The sequence below is a fragment of the Phacochoerus africanus genome, chromosome X, assembly GCF_016906955.1.
Source record: "Phacochoerus africanus isolate WHEZ1 chromosome X, ROS_Pafr_v1, whole genome shotgun sequence".
NCBI lineage: Eukaryota > Metazoa > Chordata > Mammalia > Artiodactyla > Suidae > Phacochoerus > Phacochoerus africanus.
In genome coordinates this window covers 128,571,781-128,599,599 of record NC_062560.1, presented here as the reverse complement: position 1 = coordinate 128,599,599, position 27,819 = coordinate 128,571,781, and the positions used below count along the sequence as shown (strand labels likewise).

General features: G+C 57.6%; 1 protein-coding gene and 1 non-coding gene across 3 annotated transcripts; both read left to right on the top strand.

Moving 5' to 3' along the window:
• The first annotated feature begins 271 nt into the window (after nucleotides 1-271).
• BCAP31 (B cell receptor associated protein 31) lies at nucleotides 272-27,819 on the top strand. Of its 2 annotated transcripts, none has more exons than XM_047764101.1 (8): nucleotides 272-363; nucleotides 1,230-1,365; nucleotides 3,039-3,139; nucleotides 7,682-7,829; nucleotides 24,588-24,723; nucleotides 25,556-25,679; nucleotides 26,348-26,448; nucleotides 27,474-27,819. In XM_047764101.1, exons 2-8 carry the CDS (start codon nucleotides 1,274-1,276, stop codon nucleotides 27,510-27,512), a joined length of 741 nt encoding a protein of 246 aa, XP_047620057.1. In that variant the 5' UTR covers nucleotides 272-363; nucleotides 1,230-1,273; the 3' UTR covers nucleotides 27,513-27,819. The 2 variants fall into 2 exon arrangements, with proteins under 2 accessions (XP_047620057.1, XP_047620058.1); XM_047764102.1 differs by lacking the exon at nucleotides 272-363 and adding an exon at nucleotides 592-846.
• On the top strand, nucleotides 6,294-6,399 carry LOC125118995 (U6 spliceosomal RNA). The gene has a single exon (XR_007132962.1). It is a non-coding gene; the product is annotated as a U6 spliceosomal RNA (small nuclear RNA).

The window sequence follows — 27,819 nt, the reverse complement described above, 5'->3', positions numbered from 1 at the left end:
GGCTGGGCCCCGCCCCCGCCCCGGACCACAGAGACGTGGGACGACCGCGCGGGCTAGAGAAGCAACGCCGCGCCTTCCCGCCCAGGCCCCGCCCTGTTTCCCGACGCGCCCGAGGCGCCGCTTCTTCCCCAGTCCTGGGCGTCGGAGCCCAGGCTCGGGGGCGGGGCGGAAAGCGCCCGTGGGCGGGGCCACGGGCGCCTCGCGGCGCTTCGGGGGCGGGGCCAAGGCGCCTCTCGGCGTTTGGGGGCGGGGCGGGACCCGCAGGGCGCTTCCGGTTCCGGCTGCGGGGGAAGGGGCGGGGCCGGCGTGGTGGTGGGAGAGTTTGGGGGCGACGAGGCGTGCGTGGTGGCTGTGGAGAACTCGGTGAGGCGGCTTGCGCGCCCGGTCGGCTTCCGGGGCCGCTGCGGTCCCCCGTCTTCTCTGCGAGGGCGAGCGGCGGGCCGCGCGGCGAGGCCTCGGCTGCGGGGCCGAGGGCTGAGCCAGGAGTGCGGGGGCAGGGCCGGGGCGGCAGCGGGTGGAGCCGGGGGCGGGGGGCGACGGCCGAGTGCCGTCCGGAGGAGCCGCGGAGGTGGGGCTCGGGAGGGCGTGCCCGCTCGGGGCCCCGTCGGGGGTTGTCCGGAGCCGGCTGGGCGCCGGGGCTGCCGGGGGAGGCCCCTGTGGTTTTGGAGGAGATAGTTTTTCGAGAACTTTCTCCGGCCGGGGCTGTGAGATGCTTGGTGGAGAGCTGCCCTCGCTTTTGGCCCCGGCTCGCGTCCTCTAGGAGTCGCTCTTGCGGCCTTTCTGAGGCGCCCGGAGACCTTCCGCCCCTCGCAGGCCGGCGCGGTGGTCTCTCTCCCGCCGCGGAAGGTGCTGCCGCTTCTGTCGGCTCCGTGGCGAGGGCTGCGGACGGAAGGGCCTCCTGGGCTCCCCGGGGGCGGGGGCGCCTCGCCGCAGAGCTCCCCCCCGGCGGGCTTTGCCGCCCGTCTGCTCGAGCCTCTCCTCAAAGCGCCTTCCCACTTGGACTGGCGCAAGGAGGCTCCTGGCTTCCACGGGGAAAAGGGGCAAGGAATCCTCCAGAAGGGGGCCCTGGCTGGCTCAGCGCGCTGGACTGCCGGGCCTCGGAGCAGCCCTGGCTGCGCGTCCTGAGGCCGAGCCGGGGCTTTAAAGGCTCGGGGGTGCTTCCAGGCGGGGTCTGGGCTGCAGTCGGCCCAGCTCTCACGCCGCCGCCTATTTCTCCTGTGCTCTCTCAGGAAACCGGCGCGCCTCTCCCTGTTGGAAGGCTTCTAGCACCAGGATGAGTCTGCAGTGGACTGCGGTTGCCACCTTCCTCTATGCGGAGGTCTTCGCTGTGCTGCTTCTATGCATTCCCTTCATTTCTCCCAAAAGGTACGGCCTGTTCCCGGCCAGCAAGTGGCAGGGGCCGACTGGGGCAGAGCTCCGAGCTTCGCGTGTGCAGAGCTCTCGGACCCTAGAACTGGGCCAGACGGGAACAGGTAAAACCTGTCTGGGGTGGGGGTGGCAGGGCTGTGTTCGTCACCAGCCTTCCCCACAGTCCTGCGCTCGCACATCCTACCGAGTTCCTTTCCTCTGCACCCTGCGATCTTTCTGGCCTTCAGAATGGTTGAGAGGGGAGAAGACCTACTTAGGCTTCTGGGTCTGACCCTCTTGCCGCCCCTTGGGTCCCCGGGGTACAGGGGATGGCCCTGTGGGACCCGCAAGACTTGCGCACCCCGGGTCACGTTGCTGATGATTTGCTGACTTTTGTCCCCCTAACTACGCTCGCTGGCGTTGCCTGGTGGCCTCAGGAGCATTACTCAGCCCGTGAAGGCCGAAGCCATGTTTATTTTCAGTCAGCGTGGGACCTGTGAGACGTTAATTGAAGATTAACTTGAGTTCTATATGCTATGAAACACATTTGGGCTTAAGTTGGAACGTTATGAGTACGGCTGAGTTTTCAGGCCTTTTTTTTTTTAAGAGCTGTTTTTTTTTTTTTTTTTTTGATGAAAAAAAAAAGATACCCCTGAGGTGATAGAACGCAAACGGCAGTGCCTGAGGCATATTCTTGACAAAAGCCCGATCTGAATCACCCCTTAAAGTTCACAGGGAATGTGGTGGCCGAGGCCCCCTTGAAGTTGCGACCTGGGAAGCCCTGTAGGATAGACAGCCTGGTTTCTGCAGCAGTAGATTGGGAAAGAACAAAAGAGGGCGAGAGAAGGGGAGCTTATAGGTGAGGGGAGATCTAAGATGTTCATGGAGAGAACGCAGCATCAGGATCAGGACCTTGCCCAGATTCAAACTAACCGGCCGTTAAAAGTAATTAGGACACTCGGACTTAAGGGTTCTGGCTCTGCAAGAGGGAGAGTCTTGTTGATTTTCTTGAGGTCTGGTGGCGGCGTTATGGGTAGTTATTGGTTTCGAAAGGCTCTTCTGTGATAGAGCGGTAGCTTGAAGTACTTGTGGACAGAAGTGAAGGGAGGTGGTGGCCTAGATGAATCAGGTTGGTCACGTGGGAAACCATTTAAAGAAATAATGTGTATGTGACGAGCGTTTTGATACTATGAAGGGGGAAGTTAAGTTTCCTTCCCCAGAGCCTATGGTGTTTAAGAGTGGATCTTGAGGAGTTCCCTCGTGGCTCAGTGGTTGACGAATCCAACTAGGAACCACGAGGTTGCGGGTTCAATCCCTGGCCTCGCTCAGTGGGTCGAGGATCCGGCGTTGCTGTGAGCTGTGGTGTGGGTCGCAGACGCAGCTCGGATCCTGCGTTGCTGTGGCTGTGGCGTAGGCCGGCGGCTGCAGCTCTGATTGAACCCCTAGCCCGGGAACCTCCATATGCCGCGGGTGCGGCCCCAAAAAGACAAAAAAAAAAAAAAAGAGTGGATTTTGTGAAATATCTGTACGTGGACGTGCTTTTTTTTTTTTTTTTTTTTTTTTTTTCTGTTTTTTCCTCTCCTTTTTTAACGCTCTTGGGTGCAAAACTGAGTTTTGCTTCTCTGGGCCCTGGCTCCCAAGTGTGTGTTTTTTCTCTTCAGGCCTTGTTAGCCTTTTTGTCTTCTTCACAGATGGCAGAAGATTTTCAAGTCCCGCCTTGTGGAGTTGGTAGTGACCTATGGCAACACCTTCTTTGTGGTTCTCATCGTCATCCTCGTGCTGCTGGTCATTGGTGAGTGAACTGTGGCCGAGGGCGGCTACCTGACCTAGACCCTTTGTTGGGGCCTCTGCCACAAAGCCCCGTGCCATGTCCCATGAATCGTGTACAGCTTTGGCTTCTCAGACAGCCCACTTAAGTGCCCCTGTCTTTTTCTTGGGGGACGAGGCTCCCTTCATCCATGAAGATACTGCTGGAAGGGCCTTCACTTTGACCAGCAGCCCTTGTGCACCCTGTGACGACCACCTCATGGCTTGGGCAGATCCGGGTCCTTCCAGAGCTGAAACCAAGAGAAGTTAACTGGCCTGAGCCGACCTTGGTCTAAGTAGCACTGCTGTCCAGGCACTTAGCAGCATCTGTCTCTCTCTTAGTGCCCGAAACAGGTCTCGAATAGGGGGCCGAGCGACAAAGTGGACAGGGAGCCTAGCTGGGAAGGAAGCTGCTGTGCCCTGTGTAGGGGGAACCAAGAGGTCTGGTAGCAAATATAGGGGGCAAACGTCAGACGTCTTTGGATCTGGGTCAGACCCGAGGTTTTTTCCCAAGTCCTTGCAGCTCGGAAGTTCTGTAAACTCTGCACTGAGGTGCACACCAGCAGGGGCTTGAAAGATACACGGGGATGGGCCTGGGGCCAGGTGGTGGCACGATTGTTTAGAGACCGGAGGAACCGATGCAGTTGTCGTCTGGCTGTCGAGCATGTGTTTTGCTGTGGCAAGTGATCGGTATGTCCCTCTGCTCGGACTCCAAAGTACTGGCTCAGGTCTGGCACAGACAGCGGTCCTTTCTCCAAGGTGCACTGCCTGCTCATCCTCTCTCCCGGAGTCCCCACCAGAAATGTGGCAAGGGGTGGGAGACCAGGGGGCCGTGATACAGGGGAGCGTGACGGCCGCACCCACTAGCTGCAGCATTGGGCATTTCTCATTTCTCATGTCTCTGGGCCTGATGGGATATGTTTAGGCAGGACTGCCTCTGAGCACATGAGGTGCGGCCTATCCATTCTGAGCCATGGAGGGTGGGTACCAGCTGCCCACGTACCTCGCTGTCCTTGAAATAACTTGGCAGAGCCCCCAAGAGGCAGCTCTTTCCAATCAGGGTTCTCTCCCTGACCCTCAGGCCTCTCAGTCCAGAGAAGGTAAGGGATATGCATGTCTTCCCCTGTGCATGAAAAGCCAGGCAGCCCAGTTTCAGAACTGAGCGTGTGTGCTTTTGTTTTTGGGTATGGTTATGGGGCTATAATTGGGGTGCGGAGGGACTGTGCCGGGGGTGTTCACTTGGGGCCTTGCCGCCTCTGCAAGCCGGACTCCGTGAATTCTCCTAGTATGGCAGAGTGGGTGGGGGAGGCTCTCTGTAGAACCCAGGAGCTGGCAAAGGTGCCATTCTTGTTTTGGGGGGCGTTGGAGAATTGCTTGGAAGTTCTGGAGAGCTATCCTGCTGGGATGGTAGGCCGCGTCCTATCCTAACAGTGAGAAGTGTAATCTGGAGAGGCCTGCAGAGGCTTCTACCTACACGTTAAGTGTTAGCTAGCAGCAAATGTTAATGCTATAACCAGCTACAAGCTGCAGCCCCGGCTGGCCCCTAGCCTTCACTGGGAGGGGCTTAGGGCACATCCGACTGGGGGAATGGGCTTGATAAGGGTCCAGGGTCAACTGCCCTGAGCCGAAGGCCTGAGATAGGGCAGCACGTTGCTTTGTGACTTGATCCGACATCCCCATCCCCAGTCCGGCCAAGATGGTCCTTAAGGTGCCGGGGTTTGGGGATGTGGAAGACGTATTTTTTTAAGGGCCGCTCTTGCAGCGTATGGAAGTTCCCAGGCTAGGGGTCGCATCAGAGCTGCAGCTGTCAGCCTACACCACAGCAATGCCAGATCCGAGCCACATCTACGACCTACACTGCAGCTTGTGGCAATGCTGGATCCTTAACCCATTTAGTGAGGCCAGGACCAAACCCACATCCTCGTGGATTCTAGTCCGGTTTTTAACCTGCTGAGCTGCAGTGGAAACTCCAACGCATCTTTAAAAATCAACAAATCTAGAAAGTCCTTCATGATCTCATATCTCACAGGTAACTATCATTAAAAGAATGTGGTGGGGTTCCCGCTGTGGTGCAGTGGGTCAGTGATCCAGCTTGTTTCCGTGGAGGCACCGATTTAATCTCTGGCCCAGGAACTTCCATATGCCTCGGGGGTGGCCACAAAAGGGGGAAAAACGTCTGTGGTATCTATCTTTCCACAGGTATTTTCTATGCTGCTGTCTTTATTAAAATAGTAAATGCTGTTGAGGCTTGGATTCAGATCACAGTGCACACTGCTTTGGATTGTACTTTTTCCACGTATCTAGACATTTTTAAATTGCAATCTCTTATTTATTTATTTGTTTATTGTCTTTTGGCCATTTCTTGGGCCGCTTCCGCGGCATATGGAGGTTCCGGAGGTTCCCGGGCTAGGGGTCTAATCGGAGCCGTAGCCACTGGCCTACACCAGAGCCACAGCTACACGGGATCTGAGCCGTGTCTGCGACCTACACCACACCACAGCTCATGGCAACGCCGGATTCTGAACCCACTGAGTCAGGGCAGGGATCGAACCCACAACCTCATGGTTCCTCGTCGGATTCGTTAACCCCTGCGCCACGATGGGAACTCCCCAAACTGCAATCTCGTTTTAAAGATTATGTGATATTTTGTCATAGACCTATACCGGAACTTAATTTTTTCTTTATAGGCGGCGTATCTTTACACATCTATGCAAATTCTTCTGAAGAGAAAAGTCATAGAGGTGGAATTGATGAAATGAATGGTTTGAACATTTAAAATTTCACGTCTCAGTTTGGCCTATTATAGCAACAATACCATAGACTAGGTGGCTTAAAAAACAGACATTTGGGGAGTTCCCATCGAGGTTCAGCGGAAACGAATCTGACTAGCATCCATGAGGATGTGGGTTCGATTCCTGGCCTCACTCGGTTAAGGATCTGGTGTTGCCGTGAGTGGTGGTATCGGTCACAGACGCGGCGCGGATCTGGCGTGGCTGTGGCTGTGGCTGTGTCTGGCAGCTACAGCTCCGATTCAAACCAGAAATCAGGAACCAGATGCTGCTTTGCCCTCTCCCATGGGAGTCCATTTAAGAGCCCTCTGTAGGCGGATCATCACACACTGACCTAAAAAGATGTCTTAGGTGTTCGCTTAGGCAGCACACACCCTAAACTTGAAACAAGGCAGAGGTGATCAGTATCCCCCCTGAGCGATGATGACGTGCACGTCATGAGGCGGTCCATGCTTTTTAGACTGTGGGAGGGTGTACAGAATAGAAATTATGTATACGTGGAACGTGTGTAATGTTATAAATCGACACATGGCACTTGAAGATAATCAGGGAGTGTTCGTCGTGACTCAGCAGTTAACGAACCCGACTAGTATCCCTTAGGATGCGGGTTCGATCCCTGGCCTCGCTCAGTGGGATAAGGATCTGGCGTTGCCGTGAGCTGTGATCTAGGTCGCAGACGCGGCTTGGATCTGGCGTTGCTGTGGCTCTGGTGTAGGCCGGCAGCTGCAGCTCCAGTTTGACCCCTAGCCTGGGAACCTCCACATGCCCCGGGTGTGGCCCTAAAAAGACCAAAAAAAAAAAAAAAAAAGATATTTCAGAGTTGGGGGAAAAGCAGTAGATACGGGTCGGATTTATTTCTATTCTGCAAAGTCATAGCTGTGAGCATGGGGGTAAGCCGGAGTGCTCTGTGGCCAGCAGCCGCTCTCTGGAGCGGAGGCTCTTCACCATTCCGCAGGTGTTTATGTGCTGCCTGTGTGTCTGGAACCATGTTAGGCCCTGGAGATCTAATAGAAAAGATTATTGCTCTCTTGGTTGTGTGTAGTCTAATTTGGGGGAGACGGACACTAAGCCTGTAATTGGGATAATTTCTGAAGTGTGTATTACAAAGAAAAGAACACTGGGTGACAGGACTGGAAATGACTGCTTTAGTTGGAGGTGATCGTGTCATCCTTTCTCTGCCTCTCCGGTATGTTTGAATTTTTGGTGAGCGTGGATTTCTTTTGTAATTAGAATAAAAGTTTAAATAATAAAACCCATTAGAAAGCTTAGAAATGAAAACCCTTGCCTCTTTAGCGGGCGTCCTCCACAGCCAGGCATCCTAGCTCTGCATCCTAGGCAGTTCGTGCCCCTGGAGCAGGCATTTCCATAAACAGGACTGCCCTGGCTTATCAGTGCAGTCAGCCGCCCCAATTTGAGATAAACAGGAACCAGGCACTGGGGGCGCCATGGGAAGTGGGAGCTGCCTCCGTTGGCAGCAGCATCTCGGGTTCCCTTAGCACCTTGACACGGAGAGCAAGCTCATGGCCTGGGTGGAAGGGATCCAGGAAGTGATGTGAGAAAAGCCGGCGGGGAGGGCGGGTCCCAGGGCAGAGCTTCTGTCACGGCATCCCCCCCCAGAGCGCGTGTGTAGAAGCGGGGCGGCAGGGGAGGCGGAATCTCTGCCGCCTGTCTCGCCTGGACAGCCCAGTCTAGCCCGAGTGGGAGCTAAATGCCCACGTGCCTTCTCTGCTCCGCCACAGATGCTCTTCGTGAGATTCGCAAGTACGACGACGTGACCGAGAAGGTGAACCTGCAGAACAATCCCGGGGCTGTGGAACATTTCCACATGAAGCTCTTCCGGGCCCAGAGGAACCTCTACATCGCCGGCTTTTCCTTGCTGCTGTCCTTGTGAGTGGGGAGGGGCGAGGAGTGTGAAGGGACCGCTGGGCTGGCCTGTGACTTTCCCTGCTCAGTTTCCGGTCTCGAACTGGAGGCCCTGTCTACGGTCGGGGGATCCAGGTTGCCCAGAGGCCTCTGGTTTTCCTCCTGCCCTCCAGAGGCAGTGTGGAGGGTGGAAGAGGGCTGGCCGGAAGGTCGGGAGACCAAGTTCTGGCTCTGTTGTAATTCACAGCCGTCTTTTGGGACAAACACATGCCCATCTTGCTCTCTGGACGAAGAGTGGGCAGAAATGGCACGAAGGGGCTGAGTCCGACCCTGTCCCCAGGGCCTTGCCACATGAAAACCTGTTTGTCACAGGAGCGTGTGACCTCTTGGAGCCTGGGGGCTGGTTTGCTGCCTCCTGCTCACAGGAGTGCTGGTGGGGGTGTGGGAGGCTGGCTGTTCTCAAGTTGCTCACTAGCAGGGAATGAGACACTGTGCTCAGGCCAAGGGCTTCTGGGCGTTCTTGGGAAGAGCTTGCCGTGACGTTGGTCAGAAGTGGGGTAAGCGGGAGTTCCCTGGTGGTCTAGTGGTTAGGATTTAAAAGGAAGAGAAGTAGTAGTAGCAGGATGAGTGCGTGGGTTCTTGGGCTGGGTTATCTTCTCTCTCAGTCACCTGGACAGCCTTCATCAGGCATTGCGATGACTGGGTTTCACTTTCAGAAAAAAGGCCGCTGCTCAGGTGAACCTGGCCTCTGTGGGTCAGAGTCGGAAAGTGGTCGGGGGTGCGAGCTGGAAAGGGCTTCTCAAGGGGATACATTTAATCACAGGAGCGATCTGCAAGCCTGTCGTCTTCCAGCTTCTGAGAGTTAGGAACCGAGAAGGCTGGGCCACGTTGGACACACAGCCAGAATTTTAGGGTTTCAGCAAGCTCCAAAAAAAGAAGTAAGATCTCGTGGTCTGAGATGGAAAGGGAAGCAGACCCGGAGGACTGAGGCTCAGAGCAGAATTCTGAGTCCAACTGCAAGTGAGCCAAGGGGTGGAGAGAGAACTGGCTGTGTCTGAGGAGGCCACAGAGGCTCTTGGGGGCGGGAGGGACTCCCAGACAAGCTTAGATTTCTTCCGAAAGACAGAAGGGACGGGAAGAAAACTAGAGACGGCACCAGAAGAGCACGGGGAGTTTTCAGAAGAGCATCAGGGAGGTAAATGCCCGCCGTGAGCTCTGGATGATGAAGCACAGCAGGGCCCGGGGAGAAGCCAGTCAGTCCCTGTGCTGTTTGTGTGTGAAGTCAGGAAAGGGCGGGCAGAGGGTCAAGGGGGAAGGAAGTCCTGGGATGAGGGAACTGAAATCCCAGGCGGGCCAGGGGATGGCAGGAGCACCCAGCTCCTCTTCGTTTCCACTTGGACTGATGGGATTATGTCCAGAGGTTCTTGAGGTCATTTGCAGATGGAATTGTAATTCCTTGAGGAATTGCAGGCTAGGAGAGATTCTGGAAGACTCCAGACAGGCAAGCGGCCCAGTTTCCAAAGGAAGAGGGGAGTAGGTGAGGAAATTAATAACGAGTAGGAAGGTGTGGTCTGACTTTGATTTCACACTGTGTTCTAGAAAGTATAGCTTGGAGTTCTCGTCGAGGCTCAGTGATTAACGAATCCGACTACTCTCGGTGAGGATGCAAGTTCGATTCCTGGCCTTGCTCAGTGGGTTAAGGATCTGGCGTATCTGGCGTTGCCGTGAGCTGCGGTGTAGGTCGCAGACTTGGCTCAGGTCCGGCATGGCTGTGGCTGTGGCTGTGGTGCAGGCCGGTGGCTACAGCTCTGATTTGACCCCTAGCCTGGGAACCTCCATGTGCCACAGGTGTGGCCCTAAAAAGACAAAATAAGAGAAAATAAAATAAATACATAGAAAGAATAGCTTGTATGCTTTTAGAGAGGAGAGAGGGATCATCAGAAACTACCTTGGCTTTTTTTTTTTTTTGGACAGTAAAGGTGGGAACCAGGAGATTCAAGGTCTCAGGGACCAAGAGCCCTGCCTCAAGAAAGCACACGCTTTTATTGTGCTCTTTAGATGTGATCAAGTGAGGAGGGGCTATGGGTGTGGCGGATATAGGGTTTATTTACTATTTTATAAGTTCTTTTACTATTTTAAAAGCCACTTAGCTGGTAAAAGGTTAAGCTTTTACTCTGACCTTTAGGCACATAGCAGTCTTTTGTTCTTAAGCTTAAGTCATTTGCCAGCCCTGTGACTGTTTTTCAAGCGGGAAGGAAACTACCGTGACTTCTTAAGGAGCAGGTTCTAGCAGTCTCATCCCTGCCTTTTGTCCATCTGGTGCCTATGGATTGTCAGCAGACGTCTTGCTTCGATTAGATTCTTGCAGACCACATACTGAGGTGTGGGCCCGGTGTTGGCAAAATAGTGTTGGCCGGGCTCCTGTCTCTGTGAGCGGCTACTGCCTGGATCAGCTCCATCCAAAGAGAGGTCTCAGCCGCTCGCGCTCCGCCGCTGGTCTGCTCAGTGTTTCTCTGCTGAGGACGTCCGTCGTGGTGCACAGGAGCAGGGGGAGAGGGAAGCTGGGAGGAGTTGAGCAGCAGGTAGAGTCGATTCTGTTCGGGATCCATGGCCATCTAGATGGCTTCACCAGTGAGGCTGACTGGGATGAAACCTGAGTTTTTAACAGGGATACGTTTGCAAATGTGTGTGTGGGTTCATAAAAGGCCATGGAGACAGGGCAGGACAGGAGCTCGCAGACTTGGGGTTGTGCCTTGTTGCAGCTCAGTAGGAGTTAGTGGCAGAGCTGTTGCCAAAGCTCGTGAGCTCTTAGTGCCCTCCAGTGAAGGCAGGAGGCACCAGCCCTGCCGGGCCCCGTGTCAGCCAACGCTACCTGGAGGGTTGCATTTGGGGCCCCACCTTTGGAGAGATGCTGGCAAACTTGAGATGGCAAACTCAGAAGTCGTCGCAGTGGCGGCAGATGGAGTGGTGTCTTTTCCCATGTGCTGTGGTCTCGAAGTCTTACTCTCGTGAATGCTCTGCTTTTGTGATCTCCTCCAGGGCAGGTCTTATTTGACCGGGCCAAGGGACAGCGGGTAGCCAGGCCTACCAGACAGTGAGTGTGCTCAGCTCAGTCCTCTGTGCGGCCCTGTGGGGCTCCGTGCTCCAGCCTAATTCCTGCAGTTGATTTTAGAAATTGAGTTAGAGCGTACATCAGCATCTAGTTCTGTGAGTGTTCGGCAGATGCAGAGTAGGGTAACGCCACACATCTGTGACCGCTCCATCTTAGCCGAAAGAGGCCTTGCTGTGCCCGCCACTCCCTCCCATGTCCCTGTCTAGTAGCTAATCAAAAAAAGTCTTTTCGTGTGACTTCTTAGAAAAGAAAACAGTGACCCCGAGGATCAGTGTGGATTCACCAGTTGCTCACATAGGATCTGTGTCTCGAATTTCCCAAGATGTCGTAGCCCTTTGTAGTCTAGGAGTCAGATCCTGTATGGCGGCTCTGGCCCTTGAGGAACTTCTCTCCTTGCATGACATTGGCCATAGAACTATTCTTGTCCAGACCTGACATCCACACGACTCATACTGCAGCCGGCTGGAAACACTATCATTTTTGTAATGCTGATTCTTAGTTACACCTGCTCACTGTAAAAATAAACAAAGCCCCCCCTCCCCAGCTTCAAATAATATAGAAATGGCTGGTGAGAGGGTGGGTGCCCTGGACTTTCAACCTCAGAGATAGCTGTATGTAATAACGGGGGTGTTTCTGAACTTGTAAAAATTCTGTGCACTTATATAACTTTTCTCTTACGAGTGCTGTGGGGGTTTTTTGCTCTTGCCTTTTTTAAAAAAAAAAATTTTTTTTTTTCGTCTTTGTAGGGCCGAACCTGCGGCATTTGGAGGTTCCCAGGCTAGGCGTCTGGTTGGAGCTACAGCTGCCAGCCTACACCACAGCCACAGCAACGCCAGATCCTTAACCCATTGAGCAAGGCCAGGGATCGAACCCGCAACCTCACGGTTCCTAATCAGATTCGTTTCCTCTGCGCCACGACAGGAACTCCTCTTGCCTTTTTGGGCCTATTAGATACCTTGGCAGTTTTTCCAAATGACTTGTGCAGCCCTCTCTTCTTTTTAATGGCCGTGCAGTGTTCTGTCACGTGCGCAGACCACTGCGTGTTTAATCCCCTGCTCACACGTGTGTGAGCGGGTTTGACATTTTTGCTGTTAGAAAACCGCTTTCCGCCGTGGGGTGTTTCTGGTCTGTCCTACGCGTGATGTTCCTTTCTCTCTCCCTTTTCTTTTTTGCTTTTTGGGGCCGCACCTGTGGCATGTGGAGGTTCCCAGGCTAGGGGTTGAGGAGCTGCAGCCACTGGCCTACACCACAGCAACGCCAGATCCAAGCTCCGTCTGCACCCTACACCGCAGCTCATGGCAACGCTGGGTCCTGAACCCACTGAGGGAGGCCAGGGATCAAACCCGAGTTCTCATGGATCCTAGTTGGGTTTGTAACCCCTGAGGCATGACAGGAACTCTGCCTTTTCTTTTTTTAATCATTGGAAATGGATTGGTGGTGTCCTGGTCCCCCGGCAGCTTGCTGGGGCCAGCAGCCTCGGCCGGATCTGGGGGCCTGTCAGAAACGCAGACCCTGAAGTCTGTCTCTGGGGCTGGTGAGGCAGGTGTTTCGCTGAGCCCCCTGTGACCCCATAGTGCTGGGATGGCACTGCTCTGGCACATCTCCCCATATGCACTGGCCTGGGGGCCAGAGGAGGAGGGCAGTGGTTCTGGCTGTGTGGTGGGCTACGCTGCCTGAGATGGAATTCACCTGGGCCTGGACACGGTGAAGTGCATTTGTGTGTGTGTGTGTGTGTGTGTGTGTGTATTTATTTTTAACCACTTTTAAATAGTTGGTTTGCGGCGTTGTGTTAGTTTCTGGTAGACAGCAGAGGGTCCGGTTATATGTGGTCACATGCACTTAAACCACTTGGAGTAAGTACTCTTGCTCTCCTCACGCACCTGGTTGGTTCTTTGAGAAACCACGCTCCTTCTGCCCTGTACTTTTGGAAGCGCTTTCTTTTTTTCGGCTGCCCTGTGGCATATGGAGTTCCTCAGCCCGAGGTCAGATCCGAGCTGCAGTTGTGACCTACACCGCAGATGAGGGCAGTGTGGCATCCTTAACCCACTCTGCCGGGCCTGGTATCGCACCTGCTTTCTGGTGCTGCAGAGACGCCACCCATCCCATAGTGCCGCAGCGGGGACTCCCGGAAGCGCTTTCTCTTTGGAGACTGCCTTCTCCTCTGTCAGCGCTGTGGGCTAATGCTGTGTGGGCTAGTGCCGTTGCTTACGTGCTCCTTTGAACTTTTGTATACGTTCTTTTACAGACGAACCACTAGCTCACGTTAGCTGCGTACAAGCTTGTGCGAAAGAACAAGAGAGCTGTTTCTTTCTTATTGCTCGGTCAAGTTTGGTTTCATGGAGCTTAGCTCAGCAAAGCTTTGAGCGTTACTGTACACGAGTCAGTGCCGCTGCAGGAAGGATGAGGTAGAGTAGTTGCGGGGAGACCACACTCCATGGCAGTTACACAGGAGGAGTTCCTGGAACGTCATGGGGTGCAGATCAGCAGCACACACCTCCACACAGCCTAGGTGTCTGCTCTTAGGAGGGTGGGCAGCATAGGAAGAAGGACGAGGAATCAGAAGTCAGGCGACTGGAGTCCCCAGGCCAGTGCCGCCACTTCAGCATCTCTGTGGCTTTGGATAAGCAGCTCTGCCTCTGGCCCTGAATGTTTTCACCTGTTAAAGTAAGAGCTTCTCTTGAAGACTAAATAGCCATGTGGCTTTGCCTGTGTGTGTGTGTGTGTGTGTGTGTGTGTGTGTGTGTGTGTGTGTGTGTGTGTGTGAGCGAGAGCGAGCGAGCTGTTTGGATTCTGGTTCTGTTTGAAGTCAGTAAGGACTTTAATAACCCTTCATAATTCTATGGGCTTTTGTAAATGGGAAAGGGCAGCCCAAGAGAGATGGGCTGGCCCGAGTTGGCATGGTGTTCTAGGTGGCCAAAGCCTGAGCTCATGCCTAGTTCCGATCGCCTGATCAAATAAATGCCAGCTTGTTTGCGTTGCTTTGAACTGTTAGTGCCAGATCGTTGGTTTGTAGCCCATCTTTGACTGGATCGTGGGCTGTTGTTTTCCCGGAGTAGTTATTACCTGGATTTTGGTAGGATGGTGTCTGGATCAAGTACACAATGTGTACCATTCTTGTTTGTCTTAGTTTAATGAGTCCAGTGACTTTTCTTAGTCTCTTCTGTACATCTGAGGGTTATTAAGTCATCAGGTAGCATGCAGCCACTGGAGGAATTTGAGGCTTTAAACAAACACACGAGGGGGGTTCCCGTCATGGCTTAGTGGAAACGAATTTGACTAGGAACCATGAGGTTGCGGGTTCGGTCCCTGCCCTTGCTCAGTGGGTTGGGATCTGGCGTTGCCGTGAGCTGTGGTGTAGGTCGCAGACACGGCTCGGATCTGGCGTTACTGTGGCTCTGGCGTAGGCTGGCAGCAACAGCTCTGATTCGATCCCTAGCCTGGGAGCCTCCATATGCTGCCGGAGCGGCCCTAAAAAGCAAAACACACACGCACACGAGAAAATAAGTCTTCTCTTGTAACCACTATTGACACATATGTTTCTAGACTTTTTCTATGCCTAATAGCAACTACCACTTGTTGTTGTTGTAGGCAAAAAAGCAGGGTCAGGTTGTAACTATCACGTGGGAACTTGGATCTTCCACCGAATTTGTCATGAACGTTGTTCCAGGACGACCCGTCTGTTTCCAGTGTTCTCAGGTGTCTAACCAGTTCCCCCCAGGTGAACATCAAGCCCATCTCCTCACTTTTCTGATAAATCACAAACAGGGCAAAGCCCTCTCTTCCATCTCTGCACACGTCTCCCTGGCAGGTGGGTACTGGCTCAGTCCCTGAACCCCAGTAGGCTGTTTGGGCAAGAGGCAGAATGGAGGGGTTCGAATGCCAGATTCAGAGTGTATCCGACCCCTGTGCAGGAGAGTGCCGAGTTTTTTCCAGCAGTGCCACGCCAGAGGCGGGTGTCCACACGTGGGCCACAGCGTCTGGGATGGGGTAGAGGGGGAGGGCCTGGAAGTAGGAGGACCAAGTCAGAGGTCACTGGATTGAGAGGTGCTGGTGGCCCGAGCCAGGCCTCAGCCGTAGGGGTGGCTAGAGGAGGATAGGTTCGAGGGGTGAGGGGAGAAAGGGGAGGAACAGGTGGGGACGCCATGCCTCTGAAGCCGAGGTGGTGGCGGGTCTGCTGTGGGCGCCTGCAGAGTGGCCGCACCCAGAGGACCGCTGGCACGCCCGGAACCAGGGCAGGGGTGGGGGGCGGAGCCCGGCAGTAGGTGCAGGGAGAGGCAGAGGCTTAGCGGGAGAGAGAGGCCGTGGATGGCGCTGCTTCCTCATGGGGCTGCTGGGGTCAAGGGCAGGAGGGAGAAGCCCTCATCACTGAAGAGGGAAGCCCAGCTTAAAGAATGCGTCCCATCCCTGAGTCGGCGGGGGCCGGGGCCTTTTGTCCTGACGTGGGGCAGTTTGCTGCCTTCCCAGGCCCTCACACTCCTTTCTCTGCCCCTTCTTGTCCCCCGCGGTCTGCTCCTGTGCGGAAAATACACAAACATCACATGGACTGTCTGAAGCGTGCGGCGCGGTGGTGCGTGCTCCTGCACGCTGTGGCCCAGCCAGCCTCCAGCCGGCTTTTTCTCTTCCAAACTGAAACTCTGTCCCCATTGCCCACCCCCGGAGCCTCTCCCCCTGGGACGTGCTTCCTGCCACCAGCCATCCTCCCCCAGAGTGTGCCCCCGCCCCAGCCAAGTGACCTTTCTGCCACGTGTAACCGATCCTACCGCCCCTGCTTCCACAGTGCCTTCAGAGCACCTCTGGCATCAAGGCTCGAGCCCTCCGTGCGGCCCTCCGCAGGCTCTGCTTGGGGCTCCCTGAGTTGTGAACCAGCCCGTCGGGTCCCCTTCCTGGAGTATCCCCGTGGTCTCTTGCCTGCTGCTCCGGCCAAGACCTCCTCTTCCTGCTTCCTTGCGACCTTCATCCTCACTTCATGCAGAGTGAGGCCCGTGCTGTGCTGCCAGCTGGCCTAGAGAGCTGTGCTCCCAGGTCCCTGGCAGCCTGTGGGGTACCTGCCGCCTGGGCACCTAGGCTCACCCCCTTCAGTCTGGTGGGCTCTGGGCCAGGGCCAGGCACATACAAAGGGCTGCCTTCACCTTAGGGACTGAGTGGAGTGTGCTGGGCAGACGGGGATGGCTTTAGGCCCGTGTCCAGGTTGAACTCAGCGAACGGCTGTGCCACGTTTTAGGTTGGAAGCCTGAGCGCTGACAGCAGGAACCCCATGGGGGACGGGGCAGGGACGACACATGTCTAGGCGCCCAGAGGACGTGAAGGCCCCTGGTCCCAGTACCACACTGCGGGCCTCTGGCTGTGACAGGGGTGTGGTGCTAGTCACCTTTCATGCAGACTCGGCAGGGGCAGGCTGTGTCTCGTGCATTATTGCTCCCCCGTTGCCTTAGCACCTGCTTGCTGCTTTGGGACCGCAGCAGGCCGCTGTCCCTCTGGAGTGTTTGTGGGTGTGGCTGCGCGGAGGCTCCTGCTCTGCTGAGTTGCTCATGCTGAGAGAGCCGTGCTCTGTTTCCTCTGCCTTTGCTAGAATGTCACTGGTCAGGACCAAAGCAGTGGTCACCACCCAGACCCACGGAGGACTGCCCTCGTGCATGAGGCCCCTCGATGGTAATGACCTGAACTTGGGTGACGGTTATCTTTTTTCTAAATTGTTTTCCTTCTTTTATATACGGGTTTTAAACCACTAGTTTGCGCTACATCAGTGGGTCTACTTTTTTGTTGTATTCGCTACTTTGTTGTATGTTTTAGATTTGCACGTACAAGTGATGTCATACAGTATTTAAGACATAGCATTTCTAAGCAGTTAGCACAAAGGTAACAGGAAACCAGTTATCTCTTGTTTTCTGCCTACCCCTTTGGGGCGGGGTTGTGTCACCATAGTCCAGATGGAGCTGTGTGTGCTTTGCTGCTAAGTCCCCCTGCTTAGCAGCCAGTGACCTGGGGGCTGGGTTGTCTCCTGGAAGGTGACTGAGCTCTTTTAACCCACTGGTGGGGTGGAATCCATCTAGTGAGCCGGGCACTCTGCCCTCGGGTTGACCCTTTGAGCAGCGTTTAGCCCTGCAGATAGTGCCCATGCAACTGCCAGTGTGCGTGCCAGTGGCAAGAGAAGACAGAGCCACCACGCGCATGAGCAGGCCATGTGAGCCTGGCAGGCGGGCATGAACATCCAGCGCGGGCTCTGCCACTCGCCCTGGTCATGGGCACTTTCTTCCCTCTGCCCAAGGGACTCTCAGCAGCCCATGGTGGCCCTGAGAGGCAGGCTGACATGGTGAGAGTGGACTTTGGATCCCATGTGGCCTCGGGTCGCTCTCTGGAGCCTTTTCCCTTACCCGTGGAGTGGGGGCGGGGATGCCTCTTGCCCGCGCTTCACCTGAGGGTGGCGGTAACTCGGGTTGTGTTCCCAGCTCGTGCCCGGTGTGTGGGGAGTGCTTCGTGGCCAGCTGGAAGCCGTCAGAATGGTGACAGTTTTGTGGAGGTGTCCCCTCGTGTGGAGGGCCGTGCCGGGGCCAGGCAGGGAGGTGAGGGGAAGGCCAGGGTTGGCCTTCAGGGCTTAGCTTCCAGGCTGGGTGCGGGGAGGGGGCGGCAGAGCAGAGCCGAGAGGTTGCGGGAAGGGCTGCCCCAGGGAGAGGCCACGCAGGAGCTGGAGCCGGGCAAGCCGAGGAAGCCTCAGGGCCCTGGCCGTCCAGGCGGGTGATGCTACGGGGTTCTCGGCCCTGCCTGTGCCCTTGCTTTGTCCACGCAGACGACCCGTAGAGACAGAGCAGAGGAGCAGCCCCCCGTGGGTGTCACTCGGCGTCAGTAGCGAGTGTCTCCCTGGCCAGTCTCGGTGTATCCGCCCCCTTCCCATTATCCTCTGGGTTGTTTTGAAGCCAATCCCAAATACCATGTCTGTCGGTAAACCAATATGTTGGTGTGTGCCCTTGAAAGAGAGAGACTTTGTTAAGAAATCGTAAGCACACAAACACCTTCCAAGAACCTAACGGTAACTCCTTAGCTCACTAGTGATTGTTCCCATTTCCCAGGTTACTCTGCGGGTGTTGTTTTAACTTTCTTCTTTTGTCTTTATTTTTTTGGCCATGCCTGCGGCATGTGGAAGTTCCCAGGCCAGGGATTGAACCGGAGCCACTGCAGCGACCCAGGCCGCTGCAGTGGCAACACTGGATCTTTAACTTGCTGTACCACAGTGGAGCTCCCTTGGCTTTTTTTTTTTTTTTTCCTCCCACTGTTTAAATCCTGTCTAGATAAGGTAACTAAGGGGCTTTTACCAGCTGATGCTGGGGGCCAACCCCAAGATAAAGCGCTTTAAGGAGAGGACCACTGTGCTCAGAAGGCCATGTAGAGGGATCCAGCTATCAGCTGCTGTCATTTTCTTGTCTTGTCTTTTTAGGGCCCCACCCAAGGCACATGGGAGTTCCCAGGCTAGGGGTCGAATCAGAGCTATAGCCGCAGGCCTACACCACAGCCACAGCCACACAGGATTTGGACCCAACCCATATCTGCCACCTCCACCACAGCTCACAGCAACGCCTGGATCCCTGACCCACTGAGTGAGGCCAGGGATCGAACCCACGTCCTCACAGATGCTAGTCAGGTTCATTAACCACTGAGCACAACGGAAACTCCCTCAGCTGCCGTCATTTTCTAAGACCACAAATGGGGAAGAACCTTGTTGGCAAGCGCAGTCATTGCTAGTTCCCCCCTGAGCCCAGCTCACCCCAGCTGCAGCCGGTATACTCTAGGTGCTGGGTCCAGGAGGGGGCTTGATAGAAGGGGAGCCGTGGTGAAGTGGGGGGAGTAGCCTACGAAGCCTCCGGGGAGGACTGGCAGACATGCGTCGGAATGAGCACAGGCTGCTTTTACAGGACAGGTTGTCTGCTCGGCTACTTGATTGGGGCAGAAGTAGTCTCTTCCTCAGGCTCTAAAAGCAGGTGGTGAATGGCCTTTTTGGGGGCAGGGTGCCAAGCAGTAGGGGTTCGTTCTTGCTGGTTCTACGGTCATCAAAAGCCTGACCTTCCAAGAGGGTCCCTTTCTCTGAAGGCAGAGGGTCGGGGCAGCGGGGAGCCGGGCTATAGATGGGAGGGGCCGGTGGGCTCCTCTAGCCTGGCATTGGCCGACCAGCGGCCTGCAGCATGGACATGCCCTCGCTGTAAGCAAGCGTGGCTGGTGTGACTGAGGAGCTGGACTTTTCGTTTAATGTCATTTGAATTCATTTAAACGGAAAGGGCTGCTGGTGGCCTCTGCGTGGGACCACGTAGCTGATGCCACCTTTGCTTCGTTTGGTTCCCCGCCCTGGGCCAGGCGCGTCTCCTGGGCTCTGAGCCCCGCACTAGCACATCGCCTGCCGGAGATGCTGTCTTGTCGCCTTGGGGCTGGAGCACTGTGCAGGGCACGTTGGGTCGACAGCTCCCTCCCTCCCACTCCCTTGAAGTGGCTACGAGGCCACCAGCATTTTTAGCGCCCGAGTGACGGCCTAGGTTGTCTGACCTTTTTCAGTTGTTCTCTGTCCCCCAGTTTATACAGAATCCCTGTGCTACCTGGTTTCAAGAAGGCAGCACAACAAACCCCCCGAAACACAGCTCTTTCACTGCTTCTCTTCAGCTCAAAGAGGGCTGCATGCCCCAGCCCCGTCTAGCTGGCTTCACTGTCCCCAGGGTAGGCAGGTGCCACCTGCGCTTAAGTTGGAATTGCTACAGGGCGTTGGCCTTTCCCCATTCTGGCCCCTCCCATTTTCTGCAACCTCTGTGAACTCGGGTTATTGGAAGGCTCTGTGCTGAGATGCACTCCTAAGACTTCCTGGGCAGAGTCCTCAGAAGATTCTCTCTGGATCCGTCTGAGAAAACCCTTCTTCCTCTTCTGCTGCCTCCTTATTTTTATGACTCGAGGCTCTTTCAGGTGAGGGTTTCCTGGGGTGGCTCCTGCCCCGTTACTACCGGTCTGCTTTGTCTGAAGCTTTTGCTGGGGCATCACTTGGCTTTTGGCTCCTTGCCAGGGTGGCCACCTCCCCAGGCCTCTCCAACCTGTTTTTGCCTGGACAGCTGGGGCGGGCTCACCTGGAATCGACCTGCTGCCCTGCGGCGGCGCGCCGCCTGAGGCTGCGCCGTCGTCAGCCTGGAGCATCAACAGGTGGCGCTGTGACACCAGCTTCCCGCTGGGCAGCCGGGCCAAGGGGAGTTGCCCGCCTACCTGTCTTGTGGTGCGGTCCCGAGGGCCCAGTGACCCCAAGGGTGTGGCACCTGGGAGATGCCTGGTACGTGGTTAGTGAGCAGGCAGCACCTGGCGGTGGCGGGTTGGCCACAGTCACAGACTCTTCCCCTGGGGACTTGGGAGGACCCTCCTCCCCCTTGCTCTCGCCCCACTTCCTGCTAAGGGCACATCTGCCTCCCCCTGTTCGCCCACAGGAGGGAGACAGGATCCATGTGAAGCGCATATGAACCACGTCTTTGCTACTTGATACGCTTGGCTCTCTCCTGCCTTCTCTTGTTTACTCAACCTTTTAGAAAAGCATGAGAGCCCCACTCAGCGTCCCAAAACATCCTACCAAGAAAGCCCAGTTGAAGGCAGGTATTTGGGGATGACATTTGTCCGCCAAGGACACATCTGGATTCTCTTAGGGTTCGTGTGCTGACTTCTCCCTCTGTCATTGGCTGCAGTTATCCCAGGGCCCCTCTGCCAGCCCTGTACCTTTGGGAAATCCCTTTGGCTTGTAGTTCTCACCTGTAGTCCAGAAACAGCTAGCTAAGAATAGTTGTCTGCAAAGCCGTCCTCGGGCGGTGGAGCGGAGAGCGATGGAGGAGAGCCAGCAGGAGAGGGAAGAGCGGTCCACCAGCCCTTTGCTCCAGGCTGTCGAGACTTGGCGGTTCGGAAGCTCAGCACTTTGCCCCATGTGCCCCGCTCTGCCCTGGGTCTGGGTCCTGGCGGAGGCTCAGAGCATCGAGGGGATGGACCCAGAAAGGGCCCAGTGAGGTACCTGGAAGGGGTGGAGGCTCGAAGGGGGCACAGGGTAGCTGAATGGAGGGCAGGCCCAAGAGCATGGCGCCTACTGTGGGGGAGGGCAGTAAGACGTTCTAGAAGTCCAGCTCCTGGGCAGGCCTGGTCGGCTGCGCTAGGGAGTGTTGCTCTTGGCTTAGCCTGGGGCCCCACAGGGGCACCCTTTGGACTTGGGCCGGGGCACTGGGCTCTGCCCCCAGCTCTGGTGATGAGTGTTTTCCCAAGTGCCTTCTCAGCAGCACTGCAGTCACAAGCCTGGCTGGCTCATCAACACGGGTCTGACGTGGTGCCTTCCCACTGCTCTTTCCTGTCACTTGCTCGACTGACTGGCAAGCCGTGTGTCTGCCTGTGTCCCCCTTGGTGCGGCTGGGCCGAGGCAAGGCTGAGTCTGGGGAGAGTCAGGGCCTCAGACCCCCATTCCGCCCGGGCCCGAGGGGGAGTCTCGCACCTGTGGGCGGGGCAGGTCACCTGCAAGGCCCCTTTTCAGTGGGCCAGGTAAGGGCCATCTAGGGGTCCAAGGTGCAGTTCCTGGCCTGAAGGCATTTACAGCTGGGCAGCCAGATAAGGAGCAAGTGACCGAGCGATGCAGGCCGACCAGAGGACAATGCAGCCCGCTGAGAGCAGGCGCAGGGGCTGCCATGGGAACACCCAGAAGGGGCCCCGGGGAGGTTCACGAGAGGCTTTGTGGGGAGGGTGGTGATTGAGTCGGGTCTTGAGTCATCAGCACGGGTTCTCAAAGAGGCGGGAGAAGCCATGTCAGCCCGGCGGGCTGACATGCAGCGACACGGAGACCAGGCAGGCAAGGGCTGACGTGTTCCAAGAGCAGCCAGTGTTTTGGTGTTACTAGAGCAGGGGACCGTGTGGGCAGTGAGGGGACAGGAGCCAGCTCTCAGAGAGCTGTGGGCAGGCGGCGGAGGGATCGAAGCAGAGGGGCTTCGTGGTCAGGTTGTCTTGGAGGAAGGTCACTCTGCCCTTCCTCGGGGGCACGGATCACAAAGCTGTACGGTCCAGGGGAGGAGGCCTATTAGCAAGCGATGAAAGTCACCCAGGAAAGAAGCCACGGGGCGGCAGGGATGACTGGGGCCCCAGTTGGCGTGCAGACAGGAGCGCTTGGCTCGACCAGCGATGCCCTCAACCGCGGGCGGCGCGGTGCAGGGCCGGTTGGCCTGTCTCGGACCAGCTGAGTTGGACGCGTCTCGGGGCCTCCCAGGAGCCACCGGTTAGCAGGCAGCTGGGTGTCAGGGTCTGGCTGAGATAAATCCTATTGGGGCTGAGATTGACAGGCAGCGACGGTTGCTCGAGGCAGGGAGAGGAGAATTCCCAGGGGCTGAACTGTCAGCTGCGCCAGGTGCTACAGAGCGAGTGCCCGAGGACTCTAGGGTGCTCCTTGGATTGGGCAGCCAGGGCACCCATGGTCCTGCTGGCGGCATGGGCAGGGCAGGGCCTGGGGTGGTGTGGAGGGAGCAAGGGAGGAGGGACTGGGGCTGGTGGGAGGGAGGAATTACCCAGAATCTGGGGCTGGGTTGGAGGAACAGGTCTAACAGGAAGGAAGAGGACAGGGATGGAGAGAAAGACAGGTGGCGAGGCCAGGCACCTCCCCTGCAGGCTCCCACCCTGTGCTGAGGGCGGCCTAGACCCTAAAGGGTGGGGTTGGGGTGCTGAGCAGGCTGAGATTTTGGGAGGCCCCCTGAACCCTTCTTGTACTTGCTGCCCCTTGTTTGCCGGGGCTCTGGTTGGCAACTTGGGTTCTCTGCAACTGGGGCTGGCCTGAGAGGGCACCGAGGAGAGCGGGGCCCCTTCTGCACTGCCGTGGTCATCATTGCCGCTACCACCCTGGGCCCGGCCTCCCTGGGTAACTGGGGCGACAGCTGTGGTCACTCATAGTGCTGCTGGAGTCCGGCCCGCGTCAGCCGCCTCCCCAGCCTCGTTGGGGGCGGGGGGGGGGGGTGTTGAAGGGGAAGCGGCACCTTTGGGCTCGCCTGCTCCTTGCTTGCTGGGCCCGCCAGGTGGCACACGTGCCCTCCCCCCACCCCAGTCGCCAGCTGGGAGGAGTCGCCTGCTCCACTTCGCCGGGATCCGCTCAGGGCTGCCTGAGAGCTCTGTGCCTGCGAGGCTGGGCTTTAGTCAGACTTGCCTTTTTTCCTGGGCTCCTCTGTTGACTGCCACCCTGCTGCTGTGACTCAGGCCTGTTGCTTCTCTCTGGCTCCTGGGGCACTCAGGAGCTCCCTCCACCGCGGAGGCTCCACCCGGCGGGGGGCAGGCTGGTGGGCAGTTGGGGCTGAGACAGGGAAACCTGAGCCCTGGGCCACGAGGTCCTGGTCTCTAATTTTAGAGAGCACATGTCACTGGAAACTCTCCTCTCCTGCCAGGCCTCAGTAGCCTGGCCCTTCCCCTCCTGCAAGGGGCCCCTGGAGCCTCTCCCTCAACCAGGAAGTGTGATGGGTGCTTTGGGCTCCTTCCCGCCAGGGGCTCTGCCAGGGCCCAGCCAGGGAGAGCGGGGTGCCCCTTTTGCTCTCCTGTCCCTCCCTAGGCCCCACGGCCCCTCGGAACAGCAGGCGTCCACGGGAGCCCTGCGAAGGCCAGAGGGCATGGCTGGGAGCGGGCGGCCTCAGCTGCTCTGTCTCCTCTGAGCAAGCCCTTGTGGGAACACCCTGGACACGCTGGGTCTTCCTCTCGTCCCCAGGGCCTCTGCCTGTCCCACGCCTCCTGGAGCTGTGGCCGGCCCGGCCTGTCCCAGGCATGTGGGGAGGTGTGCCTGCCCGCTTCTCCTGTCCTCTTCTCCTGCGAGTTGACGCCTCGGGGCAAGGTGTCTGTCTGTCGGGAAATGGAGCAGCGCGTGCCCAGCTGCTGCCTGCTTGCTTCTCGAGGCTGGTCTGGGCCTTGGTTCTTTGTGTTTTCGTCCCCCTCGCCTTGGCCACCTCACTGCGGCGATGCTATCTCACAGGTGTGCTCTGGGAAGGGGTGAGGAGAGGAGAGTCACCTCCATCTCTCTCGTCAGCCCGGCAAGCGGCTCCCTGGAAATTGCGAGCACGTCGCGGTTGCCAGCTCAGGCTTTGGGGTCAGACAGGTTACATTGGCTTCTGGCTCTTGACCACTGGCTTCCGCCTCCCGAGCCTCTGAAGGTGAGATGGGGCAGCAGTGGCGCCCGCCTCACGTCGTCTCGAGGATTCAGCTGGCCTGTTGGAAGCGCACCCAACACTGGCTGCTCTTCTTTGCCAGGGCGAGGCCGGCCTCGCACTCAGGGAAGGGGTATCGTGGCTTCTTTAGCCCGTCTGGGCCCTGCCCTGGAAAGCACTGGGTTCTAGACCTTTAGGCGGTAGGTAGACCTGGTCCCGAGCGTCCTGTCATGTTCCTGCCTCCTGTGCCTTTGGGGCTGGAGGAGAGCCCCAGGTCTGTGAACAGCCTTTGGGGGGCGCTGTTAATCATTCTGGTGGCAGAGGACAGCTCCCGGCGCCATCTTTGCCATCGCGTTGCCAGATCCAGATGCCCGTGGCGTTTTGCTTGGCTGCCCTGGCAACCCCAAGGGACAGGTCTAGGCCAGAGGCAGGTGTGGGGTGGGAGCAACCAAGAGAAGTTCACGCTAGCCTTTTTCCCCCTCTTCCTTTTGCTCATTTCTCTCTTCTTTTTGTAAACATTTCCAGCCTGCTTAGACGCCTGGTAACTCTCATCTCCCAGCAGGCCACGCTGCTGGCCTCCAATGAAGCCTTTAAAAAGCAGGCAGAGAGCGCTAGTGAAGCAGCCAAGAAGTACATGGAAGAGAACGACCAGCTGAAGAAGGTGGGTTTGGCCTTCCCTAACTGCCCCCCCCCCCATGCGACATTCTTTATGGGCCACAGTGGCCACTGTTAGCCTCTCAGGCTGGGAAACGTGTGGTACCGCTGTTGTTGGAAAAATGGAGGAGCTGGGTGAATGGGCGGAGGCGTCTGGGGGACTCAGAAAGGGGGCACCCTTGCTGCTCTCGCCTCTACCCACTGCATCCAGGCCAGACTCTTCCCTCATAAAACTAATGACTCCTTAACGAGCTGCGCCCTGGGCTGTGAACATTGGGCAAGTTAGCACAGAAGAACACCAGAGAAGGATTGCTATCAGCCGGGGACAAGGCGGGGCAGTCCTAGAAGGCTCGTCGCAGGAGGTGAGGTGTGAGCCAAGCTGGGAAGGAGACGGATGGCCTTGGATTCGTAGGCAGGATAGACTTGGACGGGTAGGGGCGAGTTCAGGGCCCTTTGGCCGGAGGGAGCTGTGAAGCTTGGAGAGGGGCAGGGAGGGCATTGGTCAATTGGGGGCGACTGGCAGAAATCCCCAGATGACAGCGGATTGAGTCACTGGATGGACTGGTAAACTCCGAAGAGCTGCTGAGACAGGAGGCAGGGCGTGTGGCCTCCGAGCTGCAGCAGGTGGCCCTGCTGGCCCTGGGCTTTGCCTGGTGGCTGGAAATAAGCAGTGGCCCAGTTCTGCGCTGACATTTCCGAAGGGGCAAGTGCCCAGGGCCGCTTGAGGAATCCCTGTGAGGCCAAGGCCCGAAGACAGAGCTGGAGCCCCCCCCCCCCTCCCCTCCCTCCCCCCTCCGCCTCCCCCCCCCCAGTAACCCCGCCCTTGGCGCTCTTCCCAGGAAGCCGCTGTGGGCGGAGTCAAGTTAGATGGCGGCGACGCAGGAGGGAAGGTGGAGGAAGAGAACAGGAGCCTGAAGGCTGAGCTGAAGAGGCTGAAGGAAGAGCTGGCCGTCAGCAAGCAGAGTGAGCACTGTCCTCGGGTCACGCCCGGCCCCCAGAAGTCTGGAGCCTGTGCCAGTGGCTGCCGCACTTCTCACGCCGAAGTATCAATGAGAGACACGCAGGGGCCAGGAGCCGGGGTGGAAACAAGCAGATGGCCCCTGCTCGGCCAGCCCCAGTGCAGCCGGGCTCAGCCCCAGCCGCTGGGGCTTAGTGGTTCCTCGGTGCAGGCAGGGTCCCACCGGGGAGCCCCAGAGGCCACGTCCAGAGTGTCCCGTGCAGCGCCCGGCGAGGAGTGGCGTTGTGCCCCGTCGCCAGGGGCCTGGCGGGGTGGGGAGGGAGAGCCTCAGTCAGAGCTGCCTCCTCCTCTGACCTGGGCATTTCCGCAGCGTTTGTCCCAGGTCGGCAGCTTCCCTGAGATCCCACCCCCTGCTGAGAGGCATGTGGTGTCCGTCCATTACAGGGGCTGGCGGGGATCCTCCGTGTTTTCCCGCTTGCCACAGCCTTGTCGGCCAGCCCTCTGCCACTTTTGGAGGCTCTCAAGGCAGCTTTCTTGAGCGGAGTGGTCTCCCAGGCACCCTGGCTGGGGACAGATTGGGGGTGGCTGCACCTGCTCTCTCCAGCAGAGGTTCCTTTTCCCCTAATCCTAATCTTTGAACGTTCCTCCCTTTCCCTGCTCGTATTGTCCGCAGAGCTGGAGAAAGCCGAAAACGAGGCTCTGGCCATGCAGAAGCAGTCGGAGGGCCTCACCAAGGAGTACGACCGCCTGTTGGAGGAGCACACAAAGCTGCAGGTCAGCACGCCGCCGCCGCCTGCCCTGTTGGAACGGGACCCTGCCCCACCCCCCGAGCGGGCGCAGAGCTGGCTGCCCATTCCCTCTGCCTCGGGGCGGACCTGTCCCTGGGAGAGGCCTCGGCAGCGGGCTGGCTGCTTGCTCTCTCCCCCAGTCCCCCTTTTCCCTCTTGCTGCTGAGTCTGCTGCCAGTCTGGGTCCAACAGCCGGAACGCTTTCTTGAGCAGGAGGGCTGTGGCCTGGTAGGGGGCAGCTGCAAACGAAGGTGGCCTTGGTAGCTGGGCCCTAGCCTCGTGCCCAGCATCAGTGCCCCCTTGAGCAAAGCTCCTTTCCTTGCGTCCAGCTCTCGTCCGCGTACACCGCAGGGGAAACGCCAGCCCCGGCTGCTGGCTTCCCGCTGTGGGGGCTGTGGGGTGAGGTGGGGCAGAGAGCTCCAGGCTGCGCTGCTGGTCACAGCCTCCACCTCCACCACCAGGCCCCTCAGACTACCTGCATCCGGAAGCTTGGGTGGCCTGGAAATGGGGCGTGAGGGCCCAGCAGACAGACACCCCTAGGTTCTGACAGCTCCGCCTTGGTGCCTGGTGGCCCAAGTTTGGGCACCATGGAGGGCGGAGAGGAGCTGACAGCTTCAGCGCAGGGCAGGCTCCCCGGCGGGACCTGTGCAAGGTGTGCAGAGTCAGAGAGAGCCTGAACTGGGACTTGGAAGGGACTCAAATGCCGAGGTGCCGTGGGGACGAGGGTGCGGGCGAGGGAGGCCCAGGAGGTATTGCTGCGAGGGCGGGGCTCTAAGAAAAGAGTGACAGTGGAGGCTTCCAGCTGTGCCCCCTCCCACTGGAGTGGGGCCGTTCCTACCCTGGCAGGCCGTGGGGTGCTGCTGAGGGTGGGGTCCCTCGCTCACCTGGCTACCTGGCATTTGGGGAAAGGCGCACCCTGCTGGGCCTCCCTCTAGGGTGGCGGGGCTGGAAGGCGAAGGGGAGGAGGGCACCCTGCCAACCCACTGCTTTGCAATTTCTGTCCCCTTTGCAGGCGGCGGTAGATGGCCCCACGGACAAGAAGGAGGAGTGAGGGGGCCCCTGTTCCCTGCCCGTGGCTGGCTGCTTCGCAAGAGCCCAGCCTCCCTCGGCACTTCGGCTCGCTCCCCTCCGCTGCTGTTTCCCCGCGCTGCTTGCAGTTCCACGCGCCCCCAGCATTCTGTAGGGGACCCAGTTCCCGTCCAGGATGAGCAGGGCTTGCTTTCCGCTGGATTGAGCCCCTTTGTGTTACGTGTTGCTGTTCGCGCCTCCAAGGCCCCCTTTCTCTGGTCCTGCAGGAAGGCAGGTGGAGCAGGAAGAGTAGAGGTTTCTCGGGGCAATAAAGGTTGTTGTGATGTGTT